The sequence below is a fragment of the Mesoplodon densirostris genome, chromosome 2 (genome assembly GCF_025265405.1).
Source record: "Mesoplodon densirostris isolate mMesDen1 chromosome 2, mMesDen1 primary haplotype, whole genome shotgun sequence".
Lineage (NCBI taxonomy): Eukaryota > Metazoa > Chordata > Mammalia > Artiodactyla > Ziphiidae > Mesoplodon > Mesoplodon densirostris.
In genome coordinates this window covers 147861042-147884219 of record NC_082662.1, presented here as the reverse complement: position 1 = coordinate 147884219, position 23178 = coordinate 147861042, and the positions used below count along the sequence as shown (strand labels likewise).

At 41.1% G+C, this 23178-nt stretch overlaps 1 protein-coding gene across 3 annotated transcripts in view; it reads right to left on the bottom strand.

Annotated features, from left to right (window-relative positions):
* The window catches only part of CENPF (centromere protein F), a 62896-nt gene that overhangs the window by 14058 nt on the left and 25660 nt on the right, over positions 1-23178 (bottom strand). For all 3 annotated transcript variants that reach the window (XM_060091124.1, XM_060091126.1, XM_060091125.1), the window contains 6 exons: positions 20722-20844; positions 14540-14675; positions 9200-12579; positions 5166-7904; positions 3788-3940; positions 241-417 (listed from right to left, as the gene is read on the bottom strand). In XM_060091124.1, the coding sequence (XP_059947107.1) occupies positions 241-417; positions 3788-3940; positions 5166-7904; positions 9200-12579; positions 14540-14675; positions 20722-20844 (6708 nt within the window). The remainder of the gene's footprint in view (positions 1-240; positions 418-3787; positions 3941-5165; positions 7905-9199; positions 12580-14539; positions 14676-20721; positions 20845-23178) is intronic.

Here is a 23178-nt window from a genome sequence, read left to right as displayed (position 1 = left end):
CTTTGCAACTCGCTTACTATTCTACTCCAAGGCGGAAATGTATTTTTTTTTAAATCAAGTCATAAAATAAGACGTGCAAGTAACTGGTGGAAAGATAGGGAACTTAATAGGATGGGATGTTCACAGGATTATACATCATAATAATAATGCAGAACACTGACCTTCTTGGAAAAAATGCCTCATCACCATGGTCAACACACTCTCTCCAGTTCCCCCAGTCACCAGACCACACATTTTTACCTGTTTGTTTATATCCAGAAGCAAAGCCTGGTGTTTATTTTCAGCTTCCTGAAGCCGTAGCTGATATTCAGCTATTTCTTCTCTCATCTTCCCTTGCTTTTCCATCTGGTCTTTGTGTACACAATCCAAACTCTTCTTCAGTTCACTGTTTTCTAGCATGAGCTCCTTCAGTTGACCCTAATGAGAAAAATAATAAAATCATGGGAAGATAATTAAGAACCTGGATATATATATCAACATCTAGAAAATACTGAATACTGAGTACTGGAATATATATCAATATCTAGAAAATACTGAGTACTGAGTACTGTCTTGCCTATAATAGTTTACAGGCAAGACAATCTATATAGAGTTAGTGCTATAATCCTTAGCAATGTACAGTTGACTCTCTGTTTCCCCAGATTTCACATTCACTGATTCAACCAACTACAGAACAAAAATATTCCAAAACACAAATTCCAGAAATTTCCAAAAAGCCAAACTTGAATTTGCTGCATACCAGCAACTTTTTACACAGCATTAACATTGTATTTACAACTATTTAGGTAGCATTAGGTATTTTAAGTAATGTAGAAATGACTTAAAGTATACACGAGGATGTGTGCAGGTGATATGCAAACACTATGCCATTTTATATAAGGGACTTGAGCATCTGCGGATTTTGGAATCTGGGGAGGGCCTAGAACCAATGCCCCGTGGATACCAAGGGATGACTGTATTCACTTTAAATGGCGATTTCACCTCCAGTGGCAATTTCCTTTGCTCCAGCCCAAGGTTACATCCACGGGCAACACAGAATCTCTGAAACCTCGATTTCGCTACTAAAACACTCTGGACCAAACCCTCCTAGGCTCCCAGGCTCACTTATTTTTTTGTTTGTTTGTTTGTTGGCGGTACGCGGGCCTCTCACTGCTGTGGCCTCTCCCGTTGCGGAGCACAGGCTCCGGACACGCAGGCTCAGCGGCCATGACTCACGGCCCCAGCCGCTCCACGGCATGTGGGATCTTCCCACACCGGGGAACGAACCCATGTCCCCTGCATCGGCAGGCGAACTCTCAACCACTGCGCCACCAGGGAAGCCCCAGGCTCACTTATTTAAGTACTTCTAGTGCAGTAATTTCTTGACCTCATTAGCAGCATCACCACCACCTTCATTCACACTCAAGCCCCTCCAGACTTACGTCTTCTTCCTTGTCCAGCTTAGATTCCATCTTCTATCAGTTTAAGAATTTCCTTCCAAAGCGCCCCCCCCCCTTCTGCCCTTCTCTCCCTTCACTGTGCAGGACTATCAAAACTGCAGCCCTATGGCTTCCCTGGTGGCGCAGTGGTTGAGAGTCCGCCTGCCGATGCAGGGGACACGGGTTCGTGCCCCGGTCCAGGAAGATCCCACATGCCGCGGAGCGGCTGGGCCCATGAGCCATGGCCGCTGAGCCCGCGCGTCCGGAGCCTGTGCTCCGCGACGGGAGAGGCCACAACAGTGAGAGGCCCACGTACCGCAAAAAAAAAAACCAAAACCCTGCAGCCCTAGAGGTATCTGGCTTCTCCGTGCCTGACCCCAAATAGCTGTTTCTATACGTGTTTATATACATGCTGTGTCCACTTCCTCATCAACCGTTCACTCCTCAACCCACTCCAACCTGCTTTCATCCCAGCTCCTCCTGAAATGGCTTTTCACGGCCTCGTTAAGCTCCATGTTGGAAATCCCAGGAGCACTCTTCAGCCCTCATCTCATTCGACCTCCAGGTAGAATCTGCTGCCGCTGACCACTCCTTCGGTCTTGAGAGAGCCTCCATGCGTGGCTTCTAGAACATGACACTCTCCTGGCTGGCCTCATCTTGTCTTCTCAGTTTCTTTGCTGGTTCTTCCTTCCCCCATCTCACCCTACATGCTGGAGGGCATCTGGGCTAGGCCCTGAGCCATCTTCTCTTCTCCATCTATGTTTTCTACCATTCCCATAATTGTTTAAACACTACCTATATTCTGAACTAGCCAAGTTCATGTATCCACCCTAAACGTTCCCTTCAATCTCCAGCCTCATGTGTTTGGTGTCACTTTAGATTCTACTCTAGTTCTTTACCATGCCTTCCTACTGCTCCAACCTTCTTTCCTAGTATTTTCCATCTGACTCCAGACACAATGGCTTCCTTTCCATTTCTAAAATGTACAAAGATCTTTCTAATTTCAGAGATTCTACCACTCCGCTCTCTAGACCTAGAAGGCTCCTTCGTCTGCCCTGTTGTTCACGTGGCTGACTCCTTGCCCTGCACGTGACATTCTCTGGCCACCCCATCTAAATTAGTTTCTTCCTTACCCCACACTCCACTTCCCAAATATTCTGCAGTGAAGAATCTTGTTTCCTTTATAGCACTTAACAGTTTATGATTATTTGATGTATTTCCTATTTAATGATTTATTGTATGTCAAGATGGTAAGTTCTGTGAGTGCAGGAAGAACCACAGGACAGCTATTGCCCACCATTCTATCCTCTGACCTTAGCCGTGTTTATAGAATGAATAAAGCCATTGCAGACGAACACGCTCATATGTATGGCCTTGAGGCTGAACACCTAGCTTTCCTTTTTAGTAGAGCCTATAAATGAAAGACAAATAACAATATACTTGGGATACTCCCAGGCTGCTCAGTACCAAAGGAGATTTTAGCAGATGCAGGACTCAAATATCATCCACAGGAACTCCTTCCACACAGCATTGCCAGAAAATTCCATGAGCCAATTGCTGAGATTAAATGCCAAAACTTTTCAATTTTCATTACATTAAATACCACATTTAAAGAAAAGCACTAACTTCCCCAACTCCTTATACAGGCCATTACAAATATTTCAACTTTTTGTGATTACTCTGGGTCATAATCACAATTATATTTTGCTGTCCTTTTCTGAGAATTACTTAGGGATGAAGTTGCACAAGGACTACATGAATATAGGAGTGTTTACCATTTGCATGCATGGTAGCTGCTACCTAAGACTTGGTGTTAAAGAGATTCAGGAGAAAGCACGTGAATCAGCAATGTCTATTGGGGACCAGCAGTGGGAGTGGCAGCCCAAATGCTATAGTTCTGCCACAACCTGCCCTAAAATAGCACCCCAAGACTGCTCCAACTTTACATCTTTACATTTACTTTCTTTCTGTTACTTTGTAAGTTCTTTGCAAGTTCAGTGCATTTGTCTTAGCAACATTCTGGCTTGTAATCTGTGGCAGGCTAGGACAACGCCTACTGAAAGCGGCATGAAATCCATTTCTGGTATGCGTTAATGTAGTTACAAGGGTCATCTTCTATGAAAAAAATAGTTGGGCTCCATGACAGGTATTTTCTTGTGTTCAGGGGCCTCGCCTGACTCCTTCCGGGCTCATGACAGTGCTGGATGGCGAAAATTACTGCAGGTCTGATCATGACATAAGCTTGGGTTACTCTTTTCAAAAGCTAAAAATAAAGTCTGGTACATTACAGAAGGTCTTAACAAAAACAAACAAGGGGAGAGTGCACAAGAATTATCAGAGTGTAATGAATCTGTCACAGAGAAACTTACTTTTCTGCTCTTTATTTCTTCTGACACTAATTTTAAATCTTCAGTTAGCCTGTTTTTCTCCCTACTAAATTCTTCTTTCAGCTCCGTCGTTTTCTGTACCATGGCATGCATTTCCTTCTGCAGCTCAGTTTCCTTCACAGTCATTGTGTTTACCTGAAATTTCATCTTCGTTAGGATCTGCTTATGGTTGTCTGCTTGATCAAATTAATCACTCTTATACAGCATATTCACGACATTCGCTTTAGCCTCCAATAATAAAATAAAACCCAGCTAATCCTCCCTTTACTAATCCACTCAACTCATATTCTCAAAACCTACTGGTAAGCTTACCTTTTCTTCTCTGCAAGATTTAATAAGACAACAATAAGGAAAGGAATGACAAAGAAAGATAATACTACCAAGTCTTAAAATCCTTCATAGAAGTAATGATTTGAATTAAATATCAGAGAACATTGTACGAGGCAGTGACTTAATCTGTCAGCTCTTGGATCTCTTACTAATTCTCCAATGCCATGCTAAAATGCAAGAAACATGACTATGATTCATTAAAACCAGTTAAAGCAGCATTTTTTACATTCATCCCTATATCAGATTGAAACAGCCTGGTATAGTTTGTCTAACTGTCTCCACCCATAACTGCCATACAAAAACTTGAAATTCTTGGAAAATACAGAGGTATGATTGATTGTATTTTCTGGACAGTCTCTTAATATTTGTCCAGTAAAAACTTAATTTGAAGGAATCACTTTCCTAGGTCAGTAAGTATAGGGCAAAAACTTAATTTTTCTTTAATAATTAAGCTTCCAGATGGCAGATTTTCCCTTTAAACACCAGCTAACAGAACAGGAGACTGCCCGAAGAGAAGGTACAAAAGAGAGAGCTGAAAGCACAAAATCCCCAGGACATGCCCTGGGAGCCATGAGGGTTCTATCGGTTACAATTGTATCAGTATCTTTAATAGTTCTTTCTCCTAAAGGCAAAAAAAGGCAGGGCAGCAGCAAAGGGGATCCCTACTGATTCTAACTGATATCTGTTATACTCTCTACAGCAGTGGTTCTCAACTGGGTATGGGTATGGGGGCTACTATTCTGATGTACTGTGAGAAAGGAACCATGCACAACCCAAAAGCTTCTGCCCTGTCCAGGTGCCACAGTGAAAACCATGCCAATCCATAGAAGTGCCCCACGGAAGTGTGTGCCAAAGCAAAGGGTCACCACTGCTGGAGCCAACTCAATGTCCCCACAGTTCAAGACCCCAAAAGCCTTTACAAAGTTTGGTCCAATACTGCAAACACTATCCAGAAGGAAACAGAATTCGCACAGTGGTTGACCCTCCCGCGTGACAACACATTCAAATGTACAGAGATAAAGCCACTTACTTTTTCAACAAAGGACAGTTTTTCCATTTTTGTCAATTCAAGCTCTTTCTCCAGATCCTTGGAAGAATTCTGCAGAGCTTCTAAGGTGTCCTGCAAAGTGTCATGTTTGGATTGCAGCACCTGGGTCTTCTGCTCCAATTCCACCATCTGATTTTCCAGTTTTGTTCTTTGTTCCTCCCAAAGTTGCTGTTCTCCTTCCATCTGGGACAGTTTAGAGACCAGCTGCTCTTGGTCTTGAATATGATTTTTTAGTATCCTGATTTCTTCATCCTTTTTCTCTAGTTTCTGTTTGCCATCTTCTACTTCTTGAATGAGGCCATTCACAGAAGACTGCAAAAGCATGTAATTACTTTTGGCCTCATCAAGGCCCTGTAGCAGTTGAGCCTTCTCATGTTCAAGGGAATCTACTTGACTACTCAGGCTCTGTTCTTCCGCCTTCCAGGTCTCCTGGCCATCACACAAGGCTGCTACTTCCTCACTTATCTCTTTCAATTGTGTTTGCAGTATCTCCACCACAGCTTTAGATTCTTCTTTCATCTGTTCTTTTTCTTGCTCTTTTTCTTGCAATAGATTTTCAAATGAAGAGTTTAACGTTTCTAATTCAGACACTCGACCTTGTTCTTTTTGTAATTCTTTTGTCAGATCTTCTTTTTCTGACCTTGTGTTGACGAGATCTAACTCCAAAGCTCTCAGATTTTGGGCCATCTCCTCTATTTTTGCTTTCAGGGTCTCTACCTCTGCTTTGGACTTCTCAGCCTCAAGAATCACATGCTCTTGGTTTTTTCCTGATACCTCTAGTTCTCTTTCAAGGTTCTCAACTGTATCCTTAAGCAAAGCTGCCTGATGCTCACTTTCCTTCAGTTTTTCTAAGATATGGAGCTGCTTCCTTTCATTAGTATCTAGGTGGACTTTCAGCTTTCCAATGTTATTTCTCAGCTGACGTACTTCCTGCACTGGGGAGTCCAGACTCTGTTCTTCCGCCTTCCAGGTCTCCTGGTCATCAAACAAGGCTGCTACTTCCTCACTTAGCTCTTTCAATTGTGTTTGCAGTATCTCCACCACAGCTTTAGATTCTTCTTTCATCTGTATTTTCTCTCGCTCCTTTTCTTCTAATACATTTTTCAATGAAGAGAGTAACGTGTGTAATTCAGACATCTGACCTTGTTTTTCTTGTAGTTGTTTCACCAGATTTTCTTTTTCGGACCGTATGGTGACAAGGTCTAAATCTAAAGTTTTCAGGCTTTCAGTCATCAATTCTATTTGTGTTTTTAGGGTCTCCACCTCTGCTTTGGAATTCTCAGCATCAAGAATCACCAGCTCTTGGTTTTCTTCTGCCATGTGCAATTCCCTTTCAAGGGTCTCAACTTTATCCTGAAGCGAGTCGTTCCTACGCTCGCTTTCTTTCAGTTTCTCTGAGATGTGGAGCTGCTTCTTTTCATCGGCCTCGATGCGGACCCTAAGTTTCTCAATGCCTCTTCTCAGCTGGTGCACTTCCTCCTGCGTTGAGCTCAGCCTCACCGCGACCTCGCCTTTCTCCATCAGTGCAGCCTCCAAGGCCTTGGCGACGGTCAGCTTTTCGTGCTCCAATTCACTCAGTTTGGTCTGCAGGCTCTCGGATTCCCTTATGAGTGATTCTGTCTCTTTATTCAGTTGTCTGACTTGGTTTTCCAGCTCGCTTCTTACCAAAGACAGTGCCTGAGAGTCCTTTTCCAAACTCTGCAGCTGCTCTTGGAGATGTAGACACTCATCTTGATGAGATTCGAGCTCTCGTATTTTCTCCTTCATCTTTTCAGACATCTGATCCAGCTCTTGATTTTCTTTTGACAAAGTATCTAACTCTCCACGAAGCTGGTCTCTCTCACTTGTGACCACCAAGAGTTCTTCCTCAAGACAGCTTATAACTTTCTGCTTATTTTCATTGTCTTTTTCTAAAAACAGCTTCTCTGTTTGAACTACCTCTAAGTTGGCTTCCGCAGAGAGGGCGTGATGCTCTGTGCTACCTCTCTCAGCTTTCATCCTCTGCAGCTCATTTTCCACATTGAGACATCTCTCTCTCCAGTTGTCGGTCACCTTGGCTACCTCATCTTCAATACCTTCATGTGACAATTTATCTGTGCCCATTTCTAAGTTAGAAGTGAGGCCTCCCGAACTTTCTACTCTCTGGTTATCATGAGAAAGGGATTCCAATTTTTCACTGAAATCTGATTTTTCTTTAAGTTCCTCAACTATTTTTTCCAATTCTATACATGCTGCAATCTTGGTAGTTAGTTGTACTTCCTGTAAATTGAGTTTTGAGTCTAACTCTTTGATTTCGTTTAGCAAGCTTTCAACTTTTTGGTCACGTTCCTTTATGCCATGAAGTAATCTCAAGTTCTCATTTGATGTCTCTTTTACCTGCAGTTGGAGATTCTGAATGGTTACCTGATTCTCCAGAAAATCCATAGGTACCGAAGCATCAGGACCAGAAAGTGACAATTCGGAAATGCATTCTGAACAGCCCTGGGCTGTGTCTTCCACTGGGGTCCCGTGACTGGTTTCTGGGGGCTGCTCCCCGGACCACTCTCCTATAAGTTTGACTGCACTCGTCTTAGTTATTTTCTCCATCTCTAGACTGAGGTCCTGCTGAACATCTTTTTCACAAATCTGATGAATCTCATGCTTTGGTGTCCTCTCTTTAGTTTCTGAAGTATATTCTTCCAATTCTCTTATGTCACAGCTATCGTTTGCACCCAGAATAGCCTGTAGTTGTAAGATATAATGAGGAGGCACTTTATTTTTCAAGAAGAATCAAAATAGAACAAATAGGCTGAATTATAGTATTCTTTTTGAGAAACTGGCTACTTGCTTCTTCTAAACACATCTCTTCAAAGGGCATTCTTCCCACCAAATTCACCTCTCTCCATCCAAATATTCAACACAATTAAACAAACATTCAGTAAGTGTTCTCTATGGGCAAGAGACTGGGTATTTATCATGAAGACAAACCCTTCAGGGTCAGTTACTTGATCATCTCAATTGTGATGTAATTACATTTCAAATTTTTTTTCTTGCTAGCAATATGCTAGGTAACCTAAATATAAATTTTCTTTGGGATTATCAAATAAGAGGCTAACAAATTCCACATAAAATGGTCGGCTTCCATCTTCAGCATTTATGATATTCTTCGATAAGAGAAGGCAGAAGGGTTTCATGACCAGATTCCCAGCCCAAGGACTTAATCACAGATCCAGCACCTACTATATTCTTGGATAAGTCACATGTTTGAACCTCACTTTCTCTTCTCTGTAAAATAGGGATCTGCTACTTTGACAACAACTGCTGTCATGTCTCACCTGCCCTCCCTACCTTACAGAGGTAGAGGGAGGGAATTAAGTGAGTCTCATTGTCTGTACGCCATTACCAGTTTAGCTGGTAGACTAGAAAAGAGAAAGGTATAAGTAACTGAACAATTTCATATTCTGTAAAGAAAGAAATATCTCTTTGAATGACTGATATCAAATCAGACTGATATCAAATTTGATATCCAAATTTGTACCAAGCAAACTGTCAGAAAAGTATCCAGAAATACATAATAAACTCCAATATTTAGGTTCATGACTATAACTCTAACATTAAAAACAGTCTGAAAAAGGCAAGAGAGGTTAAAATTCATATCACCTTACCATTCCTAAGTTCCAGTTTGGTATTTAATGTGCTTTATTAACTCACAAAGAGTGAAAACACGTCCTGAAGAACATGTTCTGACTCTCTAACATGATTTTCTCCAGGAGTCTTTAAAAAACATCTTTAGTAATGTCCAATATGATAGTGTTTAAAGATAATCATGATAGAAATTTACTCCCCAAATAAAGCTGACTCACTTTCCTAAAGTTCTGGTCTATTTTTTGAAAACTTTGGTATGTTTTGTTCTTATGTCCTTGAACCCTAAAAATATTTTAGCTTAGATTTCATTTCGATTTCAATTCAACAGACATTGATGGCGTGCCTACTAGGCACTTGATTCGAGAAATAGCATGTCAGTCCCACATACTTACATCTTCTATGTCGGTGCCAAGCAGAGACCGAGAGCTTAAGTCCAGACCTTGAAGCTGGAGTCGCGCTACTTCAAGCTCAAGTGTGAGGTGTTCCGTGTGTTTCTTTTCTGCCGCCAACTTGGACTCCATCTCTGCTGTCACACTTCTCAGCTTCTGCCGCCACTGTTCATTTTCTGACAAATACTGCTTCCTGAGACAGTCAAGCTCTTCCCTGGAAGAACTTAGTAGCCGTTCAAGTTCTTCGATTTCCTTATTTTTTGTAATCCCTTGACTTTCAATTTTCTCTTCTAGCTTCTTGAAGGACTGCAGGTACATCTGACAGACAGTCTCAAGTTCTTCAACGCTCCTCACCGGGGCAGAGGGGATTTCTTTCTCAGTCAGATTCTCCTCCTCCAGACTACTGCAAGAGACCTCCTCTACACTGGAGTGGTTTGCCAAAACAGTCCTGTCTAAATTATTCAAAAGGGATGTTTCTCCCGTATGCTCTAAAAGATCTTTGTAAAAAGAGGATTCTGTTGCATTTCCAGGGCTGTCAGTCACACCAGAGAGTGACAAGGACAGAAAATGCTTCTCCCCAGGTCCTGGCATCACCTCCTTTACCAAGTCACCTTGAGAGGTTCTCAGACTCGTGGACAAGACTGAATTTTCAGCCTTTAATGTGTCAATGTAGGACTGTAGCTCTGACATCTTAGAGCTCATCTGACAGTGCTGATCATGTAAAATTTTGTGTTCACTCTGTAAAGATGAGAATTTCGCCTGTAATTCAGCAAAGTGCATGTGAACTTCTTTGTTTGACACTGTCAAATGCTCATAGGAATTACTGTCATCCAGAGGATTTAAGGACACAGACGTCTGCTCATCTTGCTGTTCACCAAATTCACTTTCTGCCGTTTCTTTCACGAACTCACCTTGGAGAAGTCCATTTTCGTCATTTAGTATTTTAACTTCATTTACTAGTTTCCCTACCTCTTCTGCCATTTTGCTAGTTGCTGTGACACATTCTGATCTTGAGTCATTTAGCTCAGATATGAGTTCAAGCTTTTCCACCTGCAACGCCTCACACATCTTCTCTAACTCGTCCAGCTTGTTCATTGCCGTCTGTAGAGAGCACTGCAGGTGGGCATTGTCCTGCTGACTTGTTGACAACTCGTGAAGCACCGAAATATATTTTTCCTCTGGATCTATTTCAAAGTTTCCAAGGCCGCTAATATCTCGTGACTGAGTGTCTTGTTGCACATCTCCAGTTTCTAATTCTCCTCTAATTTGTAATCCGTGCTGTAGGTACTCCTCCTTCTCACTCTCCTGAAGTTTTAATTCCATGTTTCTCACTTTAGTTTCTGCTTGCACCAGTTGCGCATTATAACTGTCTAGAGAAGCATCTTTAACTTCAAGGTCCATCGGAAGTTGAACATGACATGTATTTATCTTCCTCTCTGCTACTTTCACAGAGTCTTGAATTGGTTCCAATTCTAGATGCTGATGCTCATGTTTCATCTTCATTAATTCCATCAGGTGCTCCTTCTCTTGTAATAAGGCATTAACTTCCTGTTGCATCTTACTTTGTTCTTCCTTTAAAGTCATGATTTCTTGCTTTAAACTGTCAGCCTCCCTCTTGGAATTGCTTTGGATATCTGTAATCTCAGATCTCAGGGCCTGCTGCACTGTCTCCAACTCTAGTATTAAACTCTGGTTTCTTTCTTCAGCTAATGCTAATTGTGATACAAATGCTTGGTGTTCCCTTGCAAATGTTTCCTTTAGCTGTCCCAATTCATTTTTTCTCTCTTCACAAACACTCGTGCATTCATTCAGCAAGCATTCTAATTTAGAGTTCTTTTCCTGCTCTGCTTTATATTTTTCACTAAGATCCCGAAATGCATTTCCCGTTTCTTCGCATCTTTGGAGTAAAGTAAGTCTTTCTTGTTTGTACTGGTCAGATAACTCTGAAATGCTTTTGTCTCTTTCATCTATACAGTTTGAAAAACTCTCAGTTTTTTGGAGCAAGTTCATCTTCTCTTGGGTTAAGGTTGCATTAATTTCCTTGAGAGTACCATTCTCTTGGGTCAGCTCTTCAATGTCTTTTTTATCAAGAGAAATGATGGAACTCATTTCCTTTTTCTCCAAGCTCAGAGTTTCAGACAAAAGTTGTAGCTCTTTTAGAGATTCCTGAAGTAAATCGTTACTCTTTTTTAATTCTTGAATCTCTGCCTGCTCAGTTTCTAACTTTTCATTCAAAAGTTGTAACTCTCTTTCCTTGCTCTCCAAGGCAACTAAAGTTTCAGCAACAACATTCTGATGAACAGAAGTGTCTTCTTGTAACTTACTAATTCGTTGACTTGTTTCAGCTACAAAACTTTGATGCATCTGTTCTGCTTTCATGAGATTTTCTTCAATTTCCCCTTTGATTTGCACCAATTCTTCACACTGCTTTTGCAGATCTGAGTTCATCTGCTTTTGAGACTCTAATGAAAATTCAAGAGAAACGACTCTGTTTTGTAACATGGATGAGCTTTTTGGACTTTGGTCTGTTTCTAAATGGCATTCGCTCCTTTCTTGTTCTTCAATTATATTTGCAAAGGAATTATTCACTGCAGACTGCTGTTCAAATGCCAAAAGACTTCTCTGATGAGGCTCATTTGTCACCACAGAGGAATCTCTGGATTTTAGCAGATCCCTGAGGCTCTCAGATTCAGCATGCAAGTCTTGGTAACGCTGGTCTTTGTCCATTATTTCACTTGACAGTGACTGAAGCTTATCTTCTAGATCTTCAACTTGCCCGGTAAGCTGAGAAATTTTCAAACACATATTTTCTATTTCCTTCTCATGTTTCTGATCTGAGAACTCGGCTTTCTGTTGTAGTTCTCCATAAGCTTGCTTCTGTGTCTCTGCCTCTGCAGTCTTGCTGTCTATCACATTGTGAAGGTTCCTGATCTCGACATTTAGATTTTCTCTTTCCATCTCCAGTGTTCTTACCCTCTCATTGTATTCGTGACTTTTTATTTGTTGTGTCTTAAGACAGGTTTCCAAGTGATTAATTTTACTCTGCAAGCTTTCCTTTTCTGATTCCATCTGATTTAAAAGTTGTTCATTTTCACTTTTCCAGCGAGAAAACAGAGTTTTCTCTTCTTTCAATTCTTCATATTCTTTCTTCTTCAATTCCAAAGCACTCAATAAAGCTTCGGACTCTCTCTCTGTTTTGCTTAACTTTTCATTCAGTTGTTCAATGTGATGTTCCCTTTTCTTCAAAAGGTCTTGAGAACAATCTCGCTGCTTTTCCAGATCAGCCAAGGCAAGCTTCAGTTTCTCTAAAGTCAAGGAATTCTCTTGCTGATTTATTTTTTCTTGAAGATCTCTTAACATGGTTTCCTGAGACGTATTCTTAGCTATTAAAAAAAAAATTTTTTTAAGTTGTCATGGTTTTAATAAATATTTATTCTACAAGAATTCTAGACTCTAAAAAAAAAAAAAAAAAAATCCAAACAAACTAACAGCTTCTCAAGTCCTGTACAAACTGGCATTATTGCCTGCATACCTCCTTGAAAGTAGATCACCTGATAATTATCTAAGCTTATATAAAGACAATGAGAAAATTTTCCTTTTCAGGATGGCAATACATTTGTTTATCTCCTTTCTCAGCAGCTTAAGAAAGTGTTGTTGTATAAAATACCAAGGGATTATTTTCCTAAGCACATGAAACTTTCTTTTATTCTTTTTCCTTGTATGTGTTTATGTATATGCATATTTTTGCCCTTTGGAAATACTTATTCAAGGAGAGAAAAGTGTGACAAGAGCAGCACTAAAATGGAAATATCTCAGGAATACTATGGAGTATTCCAGTTTTCTCAGAAAAGTAAATAACTTCTTCGCCATTTTAGCCAAAAAATACATAGGATCAGGCATAAGTACTAGAGTATAAAGTGCTACAAGGAATTATACTCAATATTTTGTAATAACTTATAAGGGGAAAAAATCTGAAAAAGGATATATGTGTGTGTGTGCATGTGTGTGTGTATATATATAAAACACAATCACTGTGCTGTACACCTGAAACTGACATGTAAATCAACTATACTTCAACTAATATATATATATCTTAATAGTATATGGTGCTATATATTAGTAACTCTCGAGGCCTACGTGTGAGTATCACTGAGAAGCAATATCTCCCCACATCCTGGCCCCTCACAGTGAGGGTGGTGCCTGTGAAGATGAGAATCATCAGGAAGATGTCACAAACTCCGTTACCACCTGTCCTCTGCCTAAAAACTCCCCTCTGCCCACTGGCCTCTCCTAGTTGAGAATAACCACACTGCTTTCATTCAACAATGATGGGAAGGCTTCCCAAGTATGTTGAGGAAGAATAAAAGTTGAGAATCTCAATAACAGATGAAAAAGGTAGCATGTATTATAAACTCAGATGTAACTAGAAATCATTCCTATTTTTAGCCCCCTAATCTCAGTCTACATACTGAGAGTGGAAGGCTGGTGGAGATATCGCCACAGGGGATATCAGTCCACTTTGCGTGTGAGGACCTCGAACAATGATACTGGTGACCAACACTGAAAAACGCCCTAACCCTTTCTTTTCCTATAGTTTTCTTTCCAAAAAGCTGAAGATTGACATTTCTACCTCCTGTCATGGAAAAATTGAAAGCTGTCTTAGGGATACTGGAATTTAAAAAAGAAAACAGTCACAGAGAAGTGTGACACCCATTCCACAAGTCAGGTTAAAAGAAATCCAAGATGTGCAAATACGTCAGGGAGAACATAAGTGTAAGTAAAGACTCAAGGCACATATACATAAATGTGAAACGAACAGTGGATTCAGTTGGTGTATACAGCATCATTCTATGGCTATACAGAGAATAAGGAAATAAAATCATTCAGTCAAGTAAGCCATCCCAAAACAATGGTCACTAAGGGCTGGGAAAACATGCATTTAACATAGGATTTTCCATTATAAGGGAAATGGCGATGGGTGAGAAGAGGCGCCGTCTGGATGTAACTAACAAACACATTTGAGACACAAAATAGCACTCTGGGGCGAGAGACAGCGCCGACAATTTACTTTTGTGTGGAAAATATTTACCCTTCTGGTTTCAAAGTGCTGACAACCAGGCATCTGGGGACTCAGTGTGTTCCAATAAAAAAAAAAAAAAAAAAGTCCAGCTATCACTCTGGAAACGAAAAAGTGGAAAAGCAAAAACTTTTTCCACATCAACGGCAGGCATCTCTCTCTGGGAGAAGATATGGAAAAATTCAAAGAAGCTTCTAATGATATCCATCCTCCCTCATGGGAACATTAGCCTAGAGAAAGAACTCAAAAACGCTACATTTACTCACCCCTCATTTCTTCTGCAAAGTTCTGGCTCTGACTCAAACGCTGCTTGGCCTTCTTCAGTTCTTCCTCCAGGTGGCAAACTTCTCTGGCCCTTTGCTCAGACTGACTCTTAAGGAGGCTGTTTTCCCTCTTCATTTCCTAAAGCACAGGTTTAGTTAGTTATCACCCAAGCAGATGCTCAAGCAACTTAGGACTTCTGCCTTGGTGAGGGTCCCTAATGGGACTGTGTGTGTATCTCACTAGGGGAGGAATCACACTTTCCCTTTGAGCAATGAAGTTACATAGTTTTATTTCAATAAAATGATTTTATAAATAGAAGTCAAAAGCACAAAACCCAAAATGGATGATAATCTTTTTACTTCGAGAAATATATATTTTTTGAACTTTCTGGATGTCCCTACGGTTGTGAAAGTGTTTGTTCATAAGGAAAACCCTATTTACAAGCTCCCCAGGGCTTCCCTGGTGGCACAGTGGTTGAGAGTCCACCTGCCGATGCAGGGGACACGGGTTCGTGCCCCAGTCTGGGAAGATTCCACATGCCACAGAGTGGCTGGGCCCGTGAGCCACGGCCGCTGGGCCTGCACGTCCAGAGCCTGTGCTCCGCAACAGGAGAGGCCACAACAGTGAGAGGCCCGCGTACCGCAAAAAAAAAAAAAAAAAAAAAAACAAGCTCCCCAAAGACACAAATGCTCCAAGTCCCCATCACACCTGAATGATCAAATATATCTTTGCAAAGTTCTAAGGTGCTATCAAACCAAAAAATTCACGTGACAAATTTTGATGTTTTGTTATAAAACCATCTTAAGGTTCACTGTTATGGGAATGTCTTTATGAGTAAAATTACCTTTATTAAATGTTTATTAAGAAAGTCTGCAATGTAAAGATGTTGGAATGGGCATTATGAAAGATGCAGCTACAAATTAAGAGAGTCTCTGCCCCCAGGACCAGGTACCCGCCAGTGGGGGAAGATGTAATACCAATCACTTAATACACACCAAGATGCACTAAATCCTCGAGAGATGAAGTGTCCTATGGGAAATCAGAGGGCTGGAGCATGGAAGAATTAATTCTGGGTGGAGGAATCTGAGATTTCACAGTGAAAAAAGGTCCTTTGGGTACCTGATTAAATGAAGGACCCATGCATCTATGTGCCATAGAGTAGCAGAGACACATATGCAGCCCCATACTATTTTCTAGGGAAACCTGTCTATTTTTCTGAGTCTTTAAATGAAGTAATATTTGCATGCTGAATAAAAATGCTTCTTATTAACCACATGACTTGCATAATAAATATTATAAATCCTCTATCCATATTCCTCAACCCGCTGTTCAACCTTCAGTGACATTACAGCTGATAAGTATTTCAACCTATATTATATGCCACCCTCTGGACCACTGGGAATTGGCATATATCATTACAAACTGACAGAATCAAGCAACTCCCATCCTCGGGGTGGGGGGGGGATTCACAAGCCTGACTTTAAAACACACACATACACACACACACGCACACACACACACACTTAAAAAATATCCCTCTGAAAAGCTGAAAAGTAGGGGAAATTTTTGAATCTTAAAGAAACAATTAAGACCCATCCTCCAAACCCTACTGCACTGTTGGAAAACAGATGGCCCTGGCAATTCAGTGCTGGAAGCCTGCCTTCAATTATCAGTCTGGTTACTACCAGCAGATGGGTACCAACGTAGCAAAGCCAAATTCAAGAAGAGGGAGAATCTGGCTGGTAGAAAGTACTTGAAAACTTGCTGGCAGCTGCTGTGTTCATGTATATATGTTCATTTCATCATCAAAATAAGACAGAGTCCGTTGTAGTTATATTTCTGTCTCCTTTGTCCTGATCCTACCTCCCTTCCATGAGCTCAACTGACAAGCTATCAAATTAAGAGATCAACCAGAACTAAAAGCCCGCTCCAACTCATCTCAGGAGCGACGTTCATACCAGTCATTGTGAAATTCTGCAAAGAATGATCACTAAAGTGCAATGATGTTACTGACTTAAACTAGCATCATTCAACTAGAGAATCTATAATCGTTTGTTTGCTCTTCAGGCTCCAAGATAATCACCACTCAAATGAGATCACAGATGTGAAAGGAAAAATACCTTAACGTACTTTAACAAGGGTAATGGAGCATTGTCAGTAGTGTTTCTTCCTAAAATTTAACAACAGCTCGATGTGTGTGATCAATGCTAAGATCAGCTAAATGAGCTCAACATAAGAGAGTAACTAGAATGCAACCATCTGAGTTGACTTAGCATTTTTATTTTGCAACTTATATTTTTTACCCTAAAAAAAATCATCAAATCAAATGGCACCTACATCTAGAGGCGTGACAAGAAAGCTGACAAGACACTGTATGCAAAGCTGGGTGCATCCCAGTAGGAGGAAGGAAGGTGAAAAGGAGGAGAAGAGGTGGGGAGGGACCCCAGGAGGGAGGGTGCAACTTATGTTTATGTGTCTGTTCGTCTCTATCCATGTCTGTGTATAACAGGAGACATTTAAATGAATACTAAGCTCAATGAAAAGATTAACAAGTCTTTGTCTATTCTGGCAGTAGTTCCATAAATACTTGTTTCAAATGAAGAAATGTTCAGCCAATCCTGGGACCCAGCAGGCTTATCATGCTATGGCTATGGCCAACCCAAGAATTTTAAAAAGCCAGAATTTAGAAAATGAACATCTGAAAATGGAGCTGTAGGCTGCCACCCATCAGCAATTAGTTTTCTGCACAGCTTACAGCCACTTAAGACTTGACTGCGTGGCTCATTGCCAACGATGCATTAAGCATACAAGGATATATTCTCCTAGGCAGCTCCTGCAACCTCACATGATTTGCAGAGTTGGGCACTAGTCTGGAAAAACACAACAAAAAACCCTATAACCACAAGTCAGCCTTAGAGCTTAGGGAGCAATTCCAGCCAGATAAACTTTGGTTTAGGAGCAGCCAGGGAAGCATCATTTCCTAGGACCAGACAAAACAAATTTCAGTTACTGTGTGGTATTTCGTGATCCCATCCATGAATGAAGCTTAATATGTCCCCTGCTGGGCGAAGTCTATATGGTGAACCAGGGATGGATGCAAAGGATGTGTTTTTCCCCTTCCACCTCATCATTCTTGCCTGCCAGACCAGGCCCCTTAGCGGACCCCGTCGTAATATAGGTCCCCACGCTAGGGAAGGTACCCAAGCAAGTGTTCCCTCATCTTGGCTATCAAATGATGGTATATGATTGCCTAACCCCAATGCTATGGGGTTGGCACTGGATGCTGGATGAGCAGCTTATCGAAGCCTTCCATTCACTTTGATACTAAATGCTAACTTTACCCTTGATTGGGCCATTAAATCGCATTTCCACTACTGATAATTTCTCACTGTGAGCAGCATATTAGTTTGCTAAACATGGACAAGGAAAACTTCAGTACAACTGTCTCATTGTTTCGGCATCCAAAACCTATAAGCGTGCTAAACTTGTTTGTACTTATAATTAGACACAGAAAGATACCGGGCGCGATAAGACTAGAATAGGCTGTAATTTTATACGTGAAAAATCTCAGATGCCCTTTCCTTTGCCCATCCTTTCTCTGCCTATGGGTGACAGCAAACTGGTAGCATCAAAACGTTACAACAGCTGTGAAGACCAAAGAGCCCTTATGTGCTGGGCACGGGTCTAAACATTGGACATACAATACTTAAGTTAATCATTAATGCAGCTCTGAAAAGGGAGGGTTAGTATTAGTCCCCATGTGCAGATGAGGAAAGTCAGACTCAGAAATGGTAAGCATTGTCCCAAGGTCACACAGCAGGGAGGTGGCAGAAAAGTGATGCAATTTCAGATCTCGCTCACTTTAAAGCCACCAAAATTTTACCTCGAAGTTATACCACCAGTCTAACTGGGTAAATTGCTTTTCTGATTCCAATCCCAATTCAAACTGCAAGAGCCAGCTAAACCCTTTGAATTCTTGATATCATCCTCAAAAGGCACACACACAAAAACATACATTAAAGACAAATACTAAATGAATTCCCTGGCCCTGAGCTACGCATCTCCAATGACTGCCCTCTCTGGACACAGAAATCAATGAAATATTAAGTGCAACATGATGGGCATTTAGCTAGAGCTCATGGTGGACAGCTCCACAGCTGACAAACCAGGCCCTGCAGGGATGCATGAGTCTTCAGAAACACCTGCAAGAAATGTCCAGCCCACTATGGAGCCTTGGCCAAGCAAACCGTTTGCAAAGTGTTTGGACCCTCTTAACCAGCCGATCGATTTTACAAAATGTTTCCACCAGGCAGCCAGTGGAGTCGCGGGAGAGTTCCTGGCTGAAAGGGAAGCTCACAGAGGGAAGAGCTTGGTGCCAGTCTGCCTGTGGAAATGTTAGCAGAAGCATCTGTTGGTTGGTCCCCACTGGCCAAAAGGCAAACATTTGTTTTGCTGAAACAAACGCTTTCATTTAAAAACGTTTGCTGATGAAACCATCATCTGATATGAAGTTTTCTTCCACCCGGGTTTCTGGGGCTGTGGCCTCCTCTCTCCAGCAGTATTACCCCTCTGAGGCTATAGCTGCTTTAACAACCTCTTCTTTGCTACTGACAGACGTTCTGATTTTATAACCATAATACACTCCTTGAAGCTGAGGGGATAAATATATTTAGACTTGCCTCACCTGGATAAATCACTGTTCTTTACAGAGAACTTACAAAACAAACAAACAAAAAAAAACCCGTACAATCTAAAAAGTAACTGCAAAATAGCTAAAAGATTAGTGAAAACAAATTCTTTCCTGTAACATTTGTTGGAAAAGAAACCTCTACTGTTCTGCTGTGCTTTTTCATAAAACTACAGTGCAGATTTATGACTCTATTCATATTGTTTCAGTCTATTAACTGTCCCTAAATGGTTCTTAATTAAGCCCTTTAAAATAAACTCCAAGCAACTAAATATATTCAGAGAGAAGCAAATTAAAGTAAGTACAGACACCTCCCTGTTGGCGCAGTGGTTGAGAATCCGCCTGCCAATGCAGGGGACACGGGTTCGAGCCCTGGTCCGGGAAGATCCCACATGCTGCGTAACAACTAAGCCCGTGTGCCACAACTCCTGAGCCTGCGCTCTAAAGCCCACGAGCCACAACTACTGAACCCGTGTGCCACAACTACCAAAGCCCGTGTGCCTAGAGTCCATGCTCCGCAACAAAAGAAGCCACCACAATGAGAAGCCCGAGCAACGCGACGAAGAGTAGCCCCCGCTCACCACAGCTAGAGAAGGCCTGTGTGCAGCAACGAAGACCCAACACAGCCAAAAATAAATAAATAAATACAGTAAGTAAGTACAGATAAAATCCTATCGGTAGAAGCAACATCAGGGTACGCCCTGTACTCCATGCCATCGGGAAACCTCATCCACCATTTTGTATCGTTACCATGACTCTCCAAATACACCGTCACGGGAATTCCCTGGTGATCAAGTGGTTAAGACTCCATGCTTCCACTGCAGGAGGCGGGGGTTTGATCCCTGGTGGGGGAACTAAGATCCCGTATACCATGCAGTGTGGCCAAAAAAACCCCAGCAAAGACACCATCACCTATGCCTGCACACACTCAACATGAAAGTTAATGTTGACTGCTGAAGCCAGAGTAATACAATTTACAATTACTTGATGTTTTTATAACAATATTAAATCTAGAAACTCTTTATCTGTAAAAAATTTTATATTTAAGTCTATCACTTTGCACAAGGTTTTTAATATTTGATGATGCAAAAGCCAACCCTTGGAAAAGGGATTTAAATTACACCTCCCATCACCAGTTTTGTCTCTTTCCATTTAGAAAATCCCTTGCTTTCTTCCATCCTTCCACCTCACAGGTGGTCTAAAACAATCTTAAAAAAAGAATCGAAAGAGTAGTACATGGTCTTAATTATTAAGTCATGCTTTCCTATAATTGCTAGATGCATATTAGTAAGTTATATCAGAATAGAAAGTGAAAAAAAAAACACATGTTCTATGTCATAGATTATATACAAAACACTTTGTAATATATACTTCTGGCAAATTAAAAACAAAAATGTAGCTATAATAAACTACTAGAAAATGGTACAGAAATTCTTTAACCCTCCCACTTCCTCCTGTACAGAAGTTGACAAATACTCTTCTCTACCCCTCACTTACCTCACTGCTTCTCCTCAGCTCATTTTCCTTGGTCTCACTCGCCTGTAAGGTCTGTTCAGTTCTACTGAACTTTTCCTTAAACTCTTCCAATTTTTTTTCCAGCTGGTGCTTTACAGATGTGACCTACAAATAGAAAACAAAGCAAAGCTTCATTTTTCTTTACTTTTTAAATAACTATTTATTCTTAAAGAAGAATAAAAAGGTCATGGAATATAAGAATTGATGCCATCTATTTTGGTTGAGACACATTATACGTCACAGCTTAATAAGGCCCTAGAAGTTGAACTTAAAATACCATCACGTCAACCTGTGACATTACTTGGCAGCAGCATATGTTGATGAAAAAGGCTGGGTTTGAGGAGGAAGCCACAAGGAAAACAATTAACCACAAAAAAATAAAACAACTAAATAGTAATAAACTAAATTTTAAAAAATGAGATAAGAAATAACAAAAGTTGAGAAAACAAACTGGGAGAACACATTTGCAATAAATACAACAGAATAAAAATGATATTTCCAAAATACAACACATAAAGCATATCTATGATTCAATATACAAAGAGGCAAGCCCATTAAAAAAAAGAGCAAAGGACAGAAACAGAAATGTTATACAAAAGATACAAATGGCAAATCACCTTCTGAAAGAAATAACCTCAATGGTAATCAAGAAAGTGTGAATTGGGACTTCCCTGGTGGTCCAGTGGTAAAGAATCCGCCTTACAATGCAGAGGATGCGGGTTCGATCCCAGGTCAGGGAACTAAGATCCCACATGCTGTGGGGCAACTAAGCCCATGTGCCCCAACTACTGAGCTCGTGCCTCTCAACTAGAGCCCACGTGCCACAAACCACAGAGCCTCTGTGCTCTGGAGCCCACATGCCACAACTAGAGAAAAGAAAACCCACACTCCACAACTAGAGAGAAGCCCGTGTGCCACAACCAAGAGCCCTCACGCTGCAATAAAGACCCGAGGCAGCCAAATAAATAAATATATATTTTTTAAAAGTGTGAATTAAAACAATGATAAGATAACATTTTTCACTCCTTAGTTGGCAAAATTTTTAAAACCTGGACTATCTCCTATTAGGAGGATGGGAGGAAACAGGCCTCTTACAGCTGGTGTCAAGTGAACTGCTACGACTTTTCTGGAGGGCAATTTGGAAGTACCTATCACACGTGAGAACACATATGCCCTCGAGGCCATCAATGTCACATGTAGGAAGCTGTTCTACAGAAGCACCAGCAACACACGCCTTTACCTGCCCAACGATACTACCAATGGTGCTACATGAACCTAAATACCCATCAGTAGGGGAATGACTAAACTACAAAACATCCAATAAAAACAAGGCTCAGACACTACCAACAGAATGTTCCCTTTTAAACAAAAGTTAAAACCAAAAAAAAAATTATACATTTGCAAATGTATATTTTTTAAAGTCTTGGAGGACATCCAATAAATAGTGCATAACAATTTATCCTGGCACACGAAGAATTTTTTTCTTTTTTCCAAACTTGGACAGATGGATAGATAAAGGAATGAATCTATCAGAACTTCAGATGATCCCGTGTATGTAAGAGATGTCAATAAATGTTGGCTGTCCGCATTTCGCCTGCATTCCCCATACCCAGCTCCTCTGCTACTAGAAATCAACATGTCCTAGGCTGCTATATCTTACATTTGGGAATTAACCTGTATTTTTCATATAATGAGACAACCTAATTGGTAAATCCTCACTTTTAGAAAATAAAGAAACAAACACTAAGAAAATAAGTATAACTCTGACAACAGGTGAATACCTGACATATTCAGCATAAAACTCTAAAATGTGTCACCCTCTCAGGGAAAATGGGTGAAGTCAAGAAAAGAATGAATTGGGAATTCCCTGGCGGTCCAGCAGTTAGGACTCTGCGCTTTCACTGCTGAGGGCCCATGTTCAATCCCTGGTTGGGGAACTAAAATCCCACAAGCCTCAGGGCGCGGCCAAAAAAAAAAAAAAAAGGAAGAATGAATGACCGCATTGCTGCTTCTGACAGTAAAGCTCTGGATATTTAGTGCTTCCGCATTGCAGATAGAGCAGGAAACTAAACAGACGAGACCCTGTCCTCATGGAAAGATCTGAGTGATGGAAGGAAGATAATATCTTTTTAAATTTATTTATTTATTTATTTTTGGTTGCACTGGGTCTTCGTTGCTGCACGCGGGCTTTCTTTGCGGGCTTTCTTTTTAGTTGCGGTGAGCGGGGGCTACTCTTCGTCGCAGTGCATGGGCTTCTCATTGCGGTGGCTTCTCTTTGTTGCGGAGCATGGGCTCTAGGCGTACAGGATTCAGTAGTTGTAGCATGTGGACTCAGTAGTTGTGGCTCGCGGGCTCTAGAGCGCAGGCTCAGTAGTTGTGGAGCACGGGCTTAGTTGCTCCGCGGCATGTGGGATCTTCCCCGGACCAGGGCTCGAACCC